This window comes from Meles meles, chromosome 12 (assembly GCF_922984935.1).
Source record: "Meles meles chromosome 12, mMelMel3.1 paternal haplotype, whole genome shotgun sequence".
Classification (NCBI taxonomy): domain Eukaryota; kingdom Metazoa; phylum Chordata; class Mammalia; order Carnivora; family Mustelidae; genus Meles; species Meles meles.
The window spans coordinates 20,883,729-20,897,723 of NC_060077.1; the positions used below are offsets into that span (position 1 = coordinate 20,883,729).

The 13,995-nt window shown below is 52.4% G+C and overlaps 1 protein-coding gene across 4 annotated transcripts in view; it reads right to left on the reverse strand.

The window, feature by feature from the left end:
- GOLGA3 (golgin A3) overlaps positions 1 to 11,778 on the reverse strand; it is a 46,508-nt gene extending 34,730 nt beyond the window's left edge. For 2 of the 4 annotated variants that reach the window (XM_046024798.1, XM_046024797.1), the window contains exons 1-3: positions 11,530 to 11,777; positions 5,945 to 6,233; positions 3,495 to 3,653 (exon numbers count right to left, since the gene is read on the reverse strand). In XM_046024798.1, the coding sequence (XP_045880754.1) occupies positions 3,495 to 3,653; positions 5,945 to 5,956 (171 nt within the window). In that variant the 5' untranslated portion in view covers positions 5,957 to 6,233; positions 11,530 to 11,777. Of the gene's footprint in view, positions 1 to 3,374; positions 3,654 to 5,944; positions 6,234 to 10,857; positions 10,875 to 11,529 lie in introns of those variants that run through there. The other 2 variants (XM_046024795.1, XM_046024796.1) reach the window with 2 other exon arrangements.
- Between the last annotated feature and the right edge of the window lie 2,217 nt (positions 11,779 to 13,995).

Genomic DNA, 13,995 nt, shown 5'->3' on the forward strand with positions numbered 1-13,995 from the left:
GTACAGAGGACAAAGCAGAACAGCAGCTTGGCTCTTCTGCATTAAATTACCAATTAACTGTAATTTCGCTTCAAACAATGCCTCGCCTTTTAGGTTGAAAGAGCTGTTGCCTGATGAAGAGACAACCATGAGCCCCGGACTGGCGTGGCAGAACCCACTGGCAAAGCACTGGGTCCATGCTCATGCCACCAGCCTGCCGCTCCCCACAGGCATCCAGATGGAAAACGGACCCGGCTCCCCCATGACTTGTAGCAACAGAAGAACTAAATCTCAAGTCAGAGCCAGGGCCGAGTGTTCCATGGCTCAGCGACCCTCAGCCCCCACGTAGCTCCAACCGTGCTCAGGACGTGCCTAAGAGCACGTGGACAGTCGTGTCCACAGAACTGTACTGAGGGATAATCCGAGCACGTGGTCAAGGGACCCCAAACATGCTTCTCCACACAGTCACATCTGCAGATACAATCTGACCCACAACTTATTGAAATTCCTGTGGCAAGTCATGTTACAGTCAGGTTCTGCAAAATCGAAGGTACTCACACAAGCAGTGCTCAGATGTTACTTCCTAAGGAAAAAAACTGTTCACAGTGTCCCACTCAGGACTCACCTCAAAGTGAAGGCCAAGCAGGAGTCCCTGCGAGGCCTGGGACTGATTACCTGTTTTCTAACAGAGGCGACTCCAGTCCAGGGGCCAGGCTCAAGGGCAGAAGGGGAAATGACAACTTTTTGGCCAAAACCAGAATTTACAAGGGCACCTAGGTGGCTCAGTTGGTTAAGTGATTATCTTCAGCTCAGGTCATTATCCTGGAGTTCCAGGATCAAGTCCCGTATCAGGCTCCCTGCTCGGCGGGGAATCTGCTTCTCCCTCAGACCCTCACCTCTGTCATGCTCTCTCTCTCAAATAAGTAAGATCTTAAAAGAAAAAAAAAAGCAAAAAACAAAAACCCTAAAAACAGAATTTAGAATATCTCAGAACCCAAATCTTTTGTTTTGGGTAACAAAAGGGCTGAGGAGTGAGCAAAAGGTGAGAAAGCCACAGGAATCTTTCACACTCAACGTCCCTGCACCTGACACAGGGGCACAGGCAGGGTCAGCTACCGCACCGATGAGAGCACAAGTGTCCTAATTTCACCACTTTACAGACAGCGCCACCTTCAGATGTGGATTCTGAAAAGATAAGCAGCTGTTTGTTTGTTTTTTAATATTTTATTTATTTATTTGACAGAGATGACAAGTAGGTGGAGAGGCAGGCAGAGAGAGGAGGAGGAGGCTCCCCGCAGAGCAGAGAGCCCGAAGCAGGACTTGATCCCAGGACCCTGAGATCATGACCTGAGCCGAAGGCAAAGGCTTTAACCCACTGAGCCACCCAGGTGCCCGCAGCTGTTGTTTTAAATAATCCCTAAAACCGGGGCGCCTGGGTGGCTCAGTGGGTTGAGCCTCTGCCTTTGGCTCAGGTCATGATCTCCTGGTCCTGGGATCGAGCCCCACATCGGGCTCTCTGCTCAGCGAGAAGCCTGCTTCCCACCCTGCCCCTGTCTGCTGCTCTGCCTACTTGTGATCTCTGTCAAATAAATAAATAAAATCTTTAAAAAAAATCCCTAAAACCTCAAGGGCGCTGGGTGGCTCAGTTAAGCATCCCGCTCTGGTTTCAACTCAGGTCCCGATCTCAGTGTGGTGAGTTTGAGCTCTGGGTCAGACTCCACGCTCAGCAGGGAGTCTGCTGGAGAGTCTCTCTCTCTCTCCCCCTCTGTCCCTCCCCCAACTTGCAAGCATAACCCCCCACCCAAAATAAATAAAAATCTTAAATAATAATAATCTCTAAAACCTGAGCAATTGCCAAGAACTCCACTAAGAGCTCACCAAGTCATTACAAATGTGCGTGTTTATCACTGAAAAGGTCTAGTCGTTTTCACAGGGCAAAGGGGTCCACATGGCAAAAACCTAGGAGTCTTCGGACTCAAGCAGGGAGCCCAACTCAGCAGAGTCAGGGCTGGGTAAATACTCGCCAGGAGGGGCAGCTGGTGGCCGCGGGATGCCACCATGTGGGCACCTGGGCTTAGGGTTCAGAGATCCTTACAAATCAAGAATCCAGAGGTTTTTAATGACAACTCTGGACTTCAATGTTGACAGTTAAAAAGTTAATCTATTTTTTTAAAGTAACCTGTACACTCAGTGTAGGGCCCGAACTCACAAATCCGAGATCAAGAGTCACACAATCTACCAACTGAGCCGGCCAGGCACCCCTAGGTTTATAGAAATTTTAAAAACACATTGCAGCCCTAGTAAAATAATGGCTGTGAAGAAAATGGCAAACAATCCAAAAGCAAAATGGGCCAAACAAATCAATTCACAGAAAAGAATGACCAACGGCCAAGAGGCAGAAGACGCCCAAACGATCAGGGAAGCGTGAGCTCCAAATCGAGGGACCACAGAAGCATTGTGGCACAGCCAACAGCTGGCAAAACTGGAAACAGCACGTGCGGGGAAAGTCAATGCCTCTCAGGGTCGTCAGTGGCATGGCGACAGGACCATGCATGGCGGAATAAAAGATGCCATTGCTTCCAACCAACAATTCTGCTTCTGGGACACAGCCCACAGAAATCAAAGCGCCAACGCTGCTGGACACGGGTGCCAGGCGCTCTCCGCAGCATCAGTCATGACAGGTGACCGCACAGGCGCAGAGTCCACCAGGCCACGCCAGGGGCCCCCGACCAGCCTTCCAGAATGAATCCGCAGTTGCACCCAACAGCGTGGGGGCAAACTCCACGTGATAACACTGACCAGGAAATACAGGCTATGACAATCTAATCCCTTCTTAAAACACAGTGACTGAAACCTGGCCGTTTGCAGGGGTATAAAGGAGCATGGGAGAATGTGACTTGCAGGCCGGGGAGGGGCGTGAGAAGTAAAAACGCCATGTGTGGTACCATCCCATTATGTAAGATCATGTGTGTCTGTGTGTGACAAATGTGCTGGAAAAAGGCCTGAATGCTTCCAGGGCTCATGGGCTGCCAGTCTGTGACTGTTCACCCCTGGGTCCCCACGCTGATTAAATAATTCAGTAAAGAAAGCTGTCAAAGTTTAACTCCCTACTGACTGCTGGCTCACCAACCAACGTAACAGAAGACATGCCGCATGGTCGTTTAAACCCAGACCTGGAGCAGCGTTCCCAGTGTAGACCATGAAGAAGTATACCTTCTCTCTAAGAGGGAGCCACTTGCTCAACGCACAACCCACCACAGTGATAAAACAGTGATGACAGAGGGACAAGCAGCAAGCTGGCCAGGGCACGTGCCTCTGAAGGGTGGTGAGTCACAAGGGATGCGGGAGGAGGGTTGGGGAGAGCAGGGAGGAGCCCGGTGGGAACAGATGCTTACACAGTTGCGTTTCTTGCATAGGAAGACTGAGTCTGAGAGACTGCAAAGCTTCTTTTCTAACACTGCCCTCAGCACTAGTCCCCTGAGACTTCCTTAGGTTGTCATGGAAACCAGCCACACCTGGAGAGGCATTGGGACCCCCTGGGCTTGTGGGGGGACCGAGAGATGACGAAGGGTCTGGGAACGGTGGCATCGGTCCATTCTGACAGGTGTCGCCCTTGCCGGGTACATCCAGGCCTCCTCCTCCATCTGAAGCTCTGTGTACCTGGACGCTGGCACCTGGAAAAGAGGGCAAGCTGGTCATGATGGTTTTAACCACCAGATCAAGATGTTTCTCAGACGCATGGCTAACACAGGACAGAAGGGACTGCAGCTGCAGGGGCGTGAGTTGTCTCCACGCCCCGTGAGACTGCTTGCTCTGGGACAAGAGCAGGCCTTGCTCTCCTCCTGTTAGTGGGCGGTATTGGACAAGCGGCTGGACTGCTCACTGTGGAGTTGAGCCTGTGGGATTTAAGTAGTAGTGCTTCCTTTTCACTTAACAAGACCAATGAAAAATCCCATGAAAGTCTTATTTTAAAAATAGCAAAAGGAAGTAAATGCTAAAAACACAGCTGACAACGTTCCTAACGGGTGCTGGAGACAGCACGCTAACCAGAGCTGCGGCTGCACACACACAAAGGGCCAGTTCCAAAGCTGTTTACAAAGCATAAGCGTATCCTCCAAAATGAGAGATCTAAGGCAAGGTTACACGAACGAATCCAAACAATACGGCAAGGAGTTGGAGTCTGTGCTTCCGTCTGACAAACGCGTGCTAGATGAAAACCCCAGTTTAACCAGTGATGACGACCCAGTTTCACCCACTAACATCACTACACACAGATTGGCCGGACACTAAGTGAAATCTCTTGCCTTGTCAAAAGAAAAAAAAGACGTCTTACAATTAAATCATTTTTACCTTCCCTGTCCCCTCACCCCAGTCAGTGAGCCAGCTGGTGGTCAAGAACCAAGATAGCACCTGGAGGGAGGAAGGGAGGGTCTGAGGGACTCTGCATGTGGTTCCAGAGGTTCCCAAAGACAGCAAGGTCTGAGCCTCCCACAGGGATCCACATCACTCGGATCCCTGGACGTACCCAGGATCCATCCAGGAAGTTGCCCTTTGCCCAAGCAAATTCAAAACGGGTTTCTGACATTTGTAAGTTTCAACCAATGCAGCGACTCACTGTCATGCTTTCCTGAAAGGAAGAACAATACAAATGGGACACCACAGACTCAAAGCAGAGGAGCCTGGACCACAGCTCTGATCTGACTGTCTGCTCTTACACAAACATCCCTTCAGCTCCATAACGGGTGAAGGGAAGGGGAGCCTGCATTTCAGATACAAGGTAATCAGGTCAATACCACTTTCTTTTTTTTTTTTTTTTTAAAGATTTTTTACTTATTTATTTGATAGAGAGATAGAGAGCACAAGTAGGCAGAGCGGCAGGGAGCCCCTGCTCTTACTGAGCAGGACTCAATCCCAGGACCCTGGGATCATGACCCGAGCCGAAGGCAGCTGCCCAACTGACCGAGCCACCCAGGCACCCCTCAATATCACTTTCTGATGGGCTTACAGATCTGGGAGAGTCTCTACATCTTCCTGTTCATATGACAAAATGATGTTTTGAGCATTATATTGTACTTCTAAAAAAATCTAAGAGAAGGGCCAAAAAACATTACATATGTACATTCTCAAACACAAGCCAAACTATGGATAAGCAAGTAAGAAAAATGGCGAGACAATGAGAAAATACGGCTACCACCACTTCCCACTGCATCTGAGTACTTGGGTTTTACGCACCATTTCTTGCAGTCCTCACAACCATCCTAAGGCACACGCACCACTCATCTTCCATTTACACAAGATGTGAAACGAGATCAAGTGAGAGTCCCGCCGGAGGGTCCGCCATCTTGGCGGCGGTCTGAGAGCGGGCTCCCTGCACATCCTGCCGTCGAATCTCCGGTCTTGGCCCTTGCTGTTACCACCCTGGCCCCGAAGGACCGGTAATCAACAAAACCATTTTAGGTGCCTGAACGTCATTTGCCAGAACAGAATACAATCTCTGCTAGCAAACCAGAACATACAGACCATACAACTTCCAAGCTCCTTGCCCGACCCTCCTAATAGGAAGAGGCATGAGAAGCAAGTGAGCAATGCACCCCGCAGTTCTGATGCGTGGATGACCCATCAGCGAACACGCAAATGTGGTCCAGTAATCCCTAGAGCGCTCCTGGACCATTTCTGGATCCCAGTTAGTAAAACTCGGGCAACCACGCAACAAGAGACAGGCTGTGAGGCGGGGAACAGTGTGTCAGTGAAGGCCCACAGAAGGCCACTGGAGCAGAGCAGGGCAGCCCCTACCCTGTGTGACATGCACAGTACTTGATTTAAAGTTGCCATCAACTCAGAAAAAACAGTCAACGGACTAGTAAAAACACACTCTGAACATAAAGTTCATTATGCTCTTAAACACCACACTCTTGTTCCAAAATGTAAGAAGCTCCATGTCACAGCAGAGTACCCGGCGACTTACACTGGGCTTCATCCCACTGGTCAGCCGGTGCCACCGAGCCTGGGAGCTTGGGGAGAGCCTCCGGGGCAGCTGCAGTGCCGGCGCCGGAGCTGGCCGGCATCTTGTCCATGGTCAGAACGGCACAGGCTGATTGGAGTCTCAGGGGCTGCACGGGCGCTGCTGGCAGGTTTGGCTTCGGCCATCAGCAGCAGCCAAGAGCTTCTGGGAAGAACCACGCTGAGCTTTCCATTCTGGGGAGATCTAAAGTCTCATAAGTGGCTTGAACTCAAACCAAGTAATATCATGGTACCTGATAGGAAGGAAAAAAGAAAGAATTATGAATCTTCATTTGTCAGATTTGAGTAATAATTCCAAGACTACCATTTGGCTCCCAACTCACACCTATAAAATAAACACAGACCTATTCATTCAGCAGACAACCCGAGTACCTACAATATACCAGGTTTTGAGGATACAATGCTGAATATGGGCTGTTCCAGAAGGTGCTTAATGACTGTGCTGACGCCAGCTACGGGCCATCCTGGCCAGATGGGGCTGTAACTGGACCTGTAGGCACCGCAGGGAGCCTCCTAGCAGAGGTAGGCCTTAGGAGGCTAAGGAACTGAGTTATTCATTAAAGCATAAGTAATTTGGTTTAAATAGCCACCTGTGACCAGTGACGCCTGTACTGGACACGCAGGGCTCCAAGGGCAAGCTCCCCTCCCAGGAGCGTGACCTCATGGTGGAAGACGCAAGTGCATGGTACATGGAAACTGTACACTGTATTGGGGAGGCATAGGGAGATGATGACACATGGAAAGGTATCCCCCTGGGAATCAGGGTCCAGAGAAGGCATCTTACAGCAGGTGACTAGTCTCATCTTTCACTTCTGTCAGGATCAGCTTTTGGCCCATCCTGCTAAGCTAAATTTAAGGGAAAAAACCTTCACCCCAAGTTTGGCAACTGGTCAACGTTTTGGAAGTGAACCGAGGATATTCATAACCTACTCCTAATCATCAGATAAGGTCCGACCGTCCATTCATGCTGCGGAGATGCTGGCATTTACTCCCCTTAAAATAAGTTTCACCCTATCCTATGCTGTGTTTCACGAGTCTCAGGACAAAAGTTTACATGCCTTCCTTCTCTAGCTTACAAATCCCATACAGACATTTCAGGTAAGAGCCTGAGCAGGCGCCACAGAGGGACGGGGGCTGGCGCTGACACCACAGCAAGAAAGGTAGGTGTGCCTCTTTCTCCACAATCCCCTTGCCGTACCCCTCGACCAGGCAACCCCCTGGTGGTTGACATAACCCGGCCTACCCACGATCAGGTGACTAGTGATGGCAGTGTCCCCCGTGCAAACCCAGGAGTGTCTGGCTTGAGCTCTAATCACCTGCACGTTCCACTCTGCTGCCTGGCACCCTACAGGCCAAAGATGCTGTGGCTCAGGACCAGTGCTGGTACGAACATGAAAAGGTTACACGTAGCACTAAGTGTAGAACCAGCACTAAGGGTTGTACTAGCAAGAACCATGACAGAATGTGTGACGACAGGGGTGACTACAATCCAAGCAGCTAACTGAAAAGCTGGGTGCCCATGTGGCTCACAGCGTATCCCTTACGCAACTGTTTGAAGACCAAAAAATTACTGGATCACAGAAACAAAGGGAGTTACTGAGGCTGGCCAGGACGGATCCTGTCTGCAAGGAGCTCTCTATCTTGTTTTTGTCTCCACAACAGTCAGAAACCTCTTTCATCTGAAAAGCCTTTCTGGGGTCGGGGAGAGGGGTGGATGGACAAACAGGCTCTTGGAGGCTCCACACCTGTCCCCGCACATTTCACAGGGCCGTCCAAAAATCACTGTGGCACAGGGTCCCAGCTCCATGGAAAACCACTTGGCTGCTGTAGATGGCTGAGCCCACAGAGACGCCCACAAAGCAAGACAAGGCACACAAGCAAAGGGACAGCCAGGCTAGCCCCGCATCACAGGCTTGCCACTTGAAGAACAGGAAGCAACCAAAAGAGTGGAATGTGGAATCAACTGTCCCTGCACAGGGCACACGGTACATGAAGCTCACCCTGACACATTCCTTAACAAAAGAAAATGTTTGCATTTTTGATTTCCAACGTCCTTGTTTCTGTCCTGTGGAGGCAGGGGTGAAGGTGTGTGAGTCACCTTTCCGTATGATGCCTGAAAAGGTAACAATGGCAGATTGAGTGCTTTTGGGGCAGAAGCCGGTCCCTCTCACATGGACGCCTCTCCCCGCTTGACCACCAGGTCAACTTCCTGAGGACCTTTCCATGTCTGCCACTTGGCACTGCTCCCAAGTCTCTCCTGGCCTCAGGTGAAGTGCCCGGCCCACTCTGTTCTGCCATGGCGATCACCCCTCCATGCACACCACAGTGCAAATGCGTGTATGCCGCCCTCCTCCATCCTGCGCCAGGAACCTTGGAGGCAGAAGCCCCCGCTCCAAGTCTGCCCCGCCCCTCGAACACCCCTACTCCAAGCTTTGCTCAGCACAGGCTCCTGACTTCAGTCTTTGGCCCTGCCAAGTTCCAGCCCTTAGCAACGAAGCTAGCGGCTCCGCAACAAAACAGTGTTTGCCTTCCGAACACTAACACTGCCTTTCAAACATGGAGAAACTAACTACCCTGACTAAAAATACTTGGAAGCTCTGGTTCCAGTGAGAGACAGAGAACATCCCTGGAAGTTCCCAACGGGCAGAGCGTTATGTAATGGCCACATCCCCAATAAGCAATGTCACCTGGACAAGAAGGAAGCACAGGTGGCCAGACTTCATTCGGGCACCAGAGACAGGACACGCCAACCGGACAAGGGAAGGCCCAGGGGCAGACAAGGGGCCGCGGAGGAGCACGCACCACAGAGGCAGGCAGTGACAACACTCAACCCCGACACTGTCGGGGGAAGAGGAACTCTGGCTGAGACGTTCAAGTTCCACCAAACCTGGAGACAAATGCGTCAGGCTGCTGGGCACAGCGCTGTCCCATGCTCCACTCGTCTAATTCCCTCTATGTGGATTTCTTGAGAAACAAGAAACCTGCTGAATGCCGAGAAATCCTACCCACTTCAGAGCTGGATGGTGCAGCCCTCCACAGATTAGACCCTGGCACTGGGACACCCCTGGTAACTCTCAAAGATGCCTCCTGCTCACAGGCAGACCTCCCACAGCCCGACAACAGACACCACTGCCTGCCTGCCCAGAGCGGCCTCTGGTGAGGGGGCACCTCCCTTCAGGTAATAAGCTGGCCTTCTCTGTCTGTCCTGTCTCAGGGGGACTTTACTTAGTGCGACTCAGTCGTCAGGGTCTCATTCCCTCACTGCTGACAAAAACAGGGCAAGGAGAAGGGTCAGACAGCTGGGAGCACAGCACAAGGAAGCTGCTGTTAGTAACATGCATTCCAGTCCCTGGTTTAAAAAACAATTAAAGGATCAGTCTTCTCACAGCAGCATTTTTCTTGAAAGACTTCAACTATTTGACGGACAGAGATTACAAGCAGAGGTGGGGGGTGGGGTGGGGGGGTGGACGCGGCGGGGAGCAGGCTCTTGGCCAAGCAGGGAGCCCGATGTGGGGGCTCAATCCCAGGACCCTGAGATCATGACCTGAGCCAAAGGCAGAGGCTTAACCCACAGAGCCACCCAGGGGCCCCTCACAGCAGCACTTTTGATACCTGCTTTCTGCTGTATTTCCTAGAGGGAAAAGACGGAAAAAAATTACGACTTACACAGTGTTCATAACTCTGAATTCATGCCATCTGACATCAAGGGACGTCATACCGAGAAAACCGGCTTAGGCAAGTGTGTGTGACTTCCGGCTTCCCCCACACAGTGGATTACGGGAGTTCCAGATACACATGAATAGCTCCACGTACCCGGCCTTAAGTTGCTTCCACTGGCAATTACAAACACCAGGGCCAGAGATCAAACAGGACTTCCTCAAGAAGATAACATCCAAAAAAAAAAAAAAGAAGATAACATCCAGGGGCACCTGGGTGGCTCAGTGGGTCAAACCTCTGCCTTCGGCTCAGGTCATGATCTCAGGGTCCTGGGATCGAGCCCCACATCGGGCTGTCTGCTCAGCGGGGAGCCTGCTTCTCCCCCCTCTCTCTCCCTGCCTGCCTCTCTGCCTACTTGTGATCTGTCTGTCAAATAAATAAATAAAATCTTTAAAAAAAAAAAAAAAAAAAAGAAGATAACATCTAGCTGAGGCCACACCAGTAACCACAGGTAAACAGCGACTGCGGTGCTGTGGCAAGGGTGGGCTCCAGCGGTGGTCCGGACTCCTCCACCCTCCGCGGTAAAGCCCTGGCAGACTTCGTAACCACTCTCAGCCGGTCTCCTCAGCACTGTGATGACGAGAAAAAGAACACAAACTTTTGCCAAGATTAAGTGCAACAAGGCACAGTCTGCCCCACACGCTCAATAAATGGTCTCTGCTACTACTGGTGTCTCCCTAGCTGCGGCTCCTTAAAGCTGACAGGCAAAGCCAGCCGAAGATACTCTTCACTCACGAAGCACACGGCTGAAGGCGGCCGGCCAAATACCAAACCAAACCAAACCAACAAAAACCAAACCAAAAAACGCCACTAATGAATCTGAGTCACGTCTGATGATTTTTATTTTCTTTTCCTGCCGTTCAAGGTACGGGAACTGAACCTCTCGCTCCAGAGATGGGCTGGCAAGAGGAAAGGATGTTGAGTGTTTCAAACGCGGGAATCACCTGTAACGCGCAGACCACCTCCCTGCGGTGCAGCCACGCCACCGTGGCCAACAAAACCACCAACTAGGAAAGGGCAGCCGCCGGCTCCCGCAGGTCCCCGCCCTGCATGCTGCTCCCCTCTCACGCCGGCCCCCTCCCTCGGGGTCTGCCCGCTGCCGCTCCCCCTGCCCCACACACTCTAGTCCCGCAGACGCACCCACCGCGGCGCCCCGCACTAGGGCGCATGTTCGTGCCCACCGCCTCACTAAGGGGAGCTCGGTGTCAGGACCTGTACGCACAGCGCCCGTCACACCGACATCCGCAGATGCCGGGAGACGGCAGGCCGCGCTGGCCCCCTGCTCCGTTCCGGGGCCCGAGCCTGGCCGCAGCCCCTCGGGCAAGGACCCCGCTCGGCGCCCCGAAGCCGGCCGCAGTCGAGGCGCAGGGAGGGGCGAGCAGCCACCGGCGCGCTGCAGCCGACGCCCCGCTAGCCCCCGCGGGTGCGGCCCGGGCAGAACTTCTGCAGCGGGACGAGAGTCCGCGGCCAGGCGCCGCCCGACGCTGCCGAGCCTCCGCGGGAGCGGGGGCGCCTCTGACCAACGCCGCGCACAGCCGCGCACAGCCGCGCACTCAGCGCTCGGAAAAGGCACGCCGGGCGGGCTTCGGGAAGCCGGTGCCGGGCCCCGAGGCTGCCAACGGCGAGCTGCGGGACCGATGTGGGGCGTCGCCGCTCCGGGGGGAGCCGCGGCCGGCCCTCCGCGCCCGCCCAGGCCCCGGCGCCCCTCGCCCGCCGCCTGGCCTCCGCCCCGACCGCGCCGCGGCTCCCCTCGGCGGTCTCGCGCTTCCCCAAGCCGGAGCCCCGGCCCGGGCGCCTGCCCGCGACCCTCACCCGGGAGCTGTGGAAGCCTCGGCGGCCGCCGGCCGCGCTGCCCCAGCGGAGACGTGGCCGCGCGAGGGGCGGGGCGCGGCGCGTCGACGGGCTAGGCCCCTCCGGAAACAAACTGTGCGCGCAGCCTCCGTTCCGGATGACAGACCGTCCGCTTCTGCTGGCCAGCAGCCGCCCTCGGGCCGGGATGCCCCGGCCGCACGGTGGGACTCGAGAGCCCACTCACAACTGGCGCGAGGGAGACTTCAAAATGGGAGTTTGCGAGTCTCTCCTCTACGGAAATGCAACTTCTGGACTTGCAGAACCAACTCCGGCAGGAAGCTAAACCAGTGAACTTCCGGCGGAAGTGGCGTGGCCAGAGCTCGGGTCCCCGCCCCGACCCGTCCCATCTGTCAGGCTGTGGGCGGGGTCAGCCTCTCTCCGCCCCGGCCTCGTTGCGGGGCGTGGCTAGGAGGCGCCGGCCAGGGTGGAGGGCGGACGGCAGAGTCCGTGCAGCTCCTGGCCGCTGGGGGGTTCGTCTCTGCGGCGCCTCGAACCCGGAATCCTCCGCCTCCCACCGCGCGACTTATTTAAGGTGCCAATGCCAAGTTGGCTCTGGCTGGGGGGCCATGGTCGTGTCTTACCTTTTCAAAAATAAAAATAATTGCATTGTTGGCACAGGCCCGGAGGTGCGCGTGACGGGTGTCCTTTGTCTACGGGTGTGAAATTGTGTCGGCCCCGTTTGTGGGAAAAACTGCCCTTCCTGCATTAGCGTGCTTTTTCACACTTGTCCAGGATCAGCGGGCTGCTTGTGGGGTGTGTCTGCTGTGGCCCCCCATGGCCTTGGCCCCCTGTCCCTCTGCCCACACGGCGGCCTCTAGCACCCGAGCCGTACAGCAAGCCCCGGGACTGCGTAGGGCATTTCTCCCACTTGGCTCTCAGGATTCTTCCAGGTATTTGGGGACCCATGCCCTCCCATATAAATTTTAGAATAAACTTGTTTTTGTCTGTAAAAATCCTTGCTGGGATTTTGATGGAATTGCATTGAAACGTTTTAAAGTTTGGTTTCCACACATTCATTGTTAGTATATAGAAATGTGATTAAATGCTGTGTGTTGATCGTGTATCCTGAGAACTTGCTAAACTCACTAGTTATAGGAGGTTTTCTTCTTATAAATTCTTTGGAATCTTCTACATAGGCCATCATGTCATCTGCAAACACAAAAACTTAACTCAAAATGAACATGGACTTGTGTTCCCTCTCTTGCTCTCCCTGTCAAATAAATAAAATCTTTAAATTTTTTTAATTTGTTTTCAGAAAGATTCCAGGAAGACAAGGAAAAGACAAGCTACAGTTAGTTACAAAATATATTGCAAACCTGGCACCCAGAAAGACAGGCCAACGTATGAAGAGCCATTTCACCAAAAAACATATGCAGATGGCAAACAAGCTTGTGAAAGATTTCAACACCACGGGCCACTATACAAATACAAATCAGCATTGCCTAGAGCTCTTACTACACACACCTATTGGAGCAGCTAAAACAAACAGTAGCAACACCAAATGCTAGCAATGATGTGGAGAAACTAGATTTCTCATACATTACTGGTGAGACTATAAAATGGCACGCCCACTCTGAAGTTTGGCGATTTCTGTAAATTAAACATATGCTTAATTGTACGACCCAGGAACTGCCCTCTTGGATATTTATCTGAGAGGGAAATGAGACTTAGATCCACACAAAAACCTGGACACTATTGTTCGCCACAGTGTTATTTGTAATAGTTCAAAACTGGAAACAACCGGAATCCGACCAACCCCACAACAGAGGACCAGTTAAACAAACTGGGGAGCACCCACGTCACGGGACTCTCTTCGGCAGTAAAAAAAGACTATTGATTCGTGGGACAACTTAGATGAATCTCCAAGGCATTATGCTGAGGGGGAATATCTCAGAAGGATACTGTGTCACCTGCTTTCACTTACATAACATTTGTGAAGTGAGACCGTTATAGAGTCAGAAAGCAGATTAGTGGTTGCCAAGGAATGGTGGGGGGCTGGCTAAAGTGGGGCAGGAACCCCAAAGGGAGCTGTACACACTTTGGACTAACGTGACAAACTAGAGCTACGCAGGTGCAACCAGTGTGGGAAGCTGGGGAACAAAATACGAGTAAAATGCGACAGACGATACTAAACGTAAAAACAAATGAGCCTAGATATAAATGGCATATCCACGCAGGGAAAAAATGCTAATTAAGTAAAACTTTTAAGTTTATCAAGGTATTATTTACATACGATTTACCCTTTTAATGTGTACAATTCAATTTTTAAACTTGCAGTTACCTTTATATTCTAGCAAATAAAACTGGATTTACTTCAATGCGGTAATAACACATTTCCATAACCCCCAAGTGCCCCTCTAGTCCATATGCACGCAGTCCCCCCGACACCCCTTCCCCTGACAACCACTAACTCACCTTCTGTCTCTA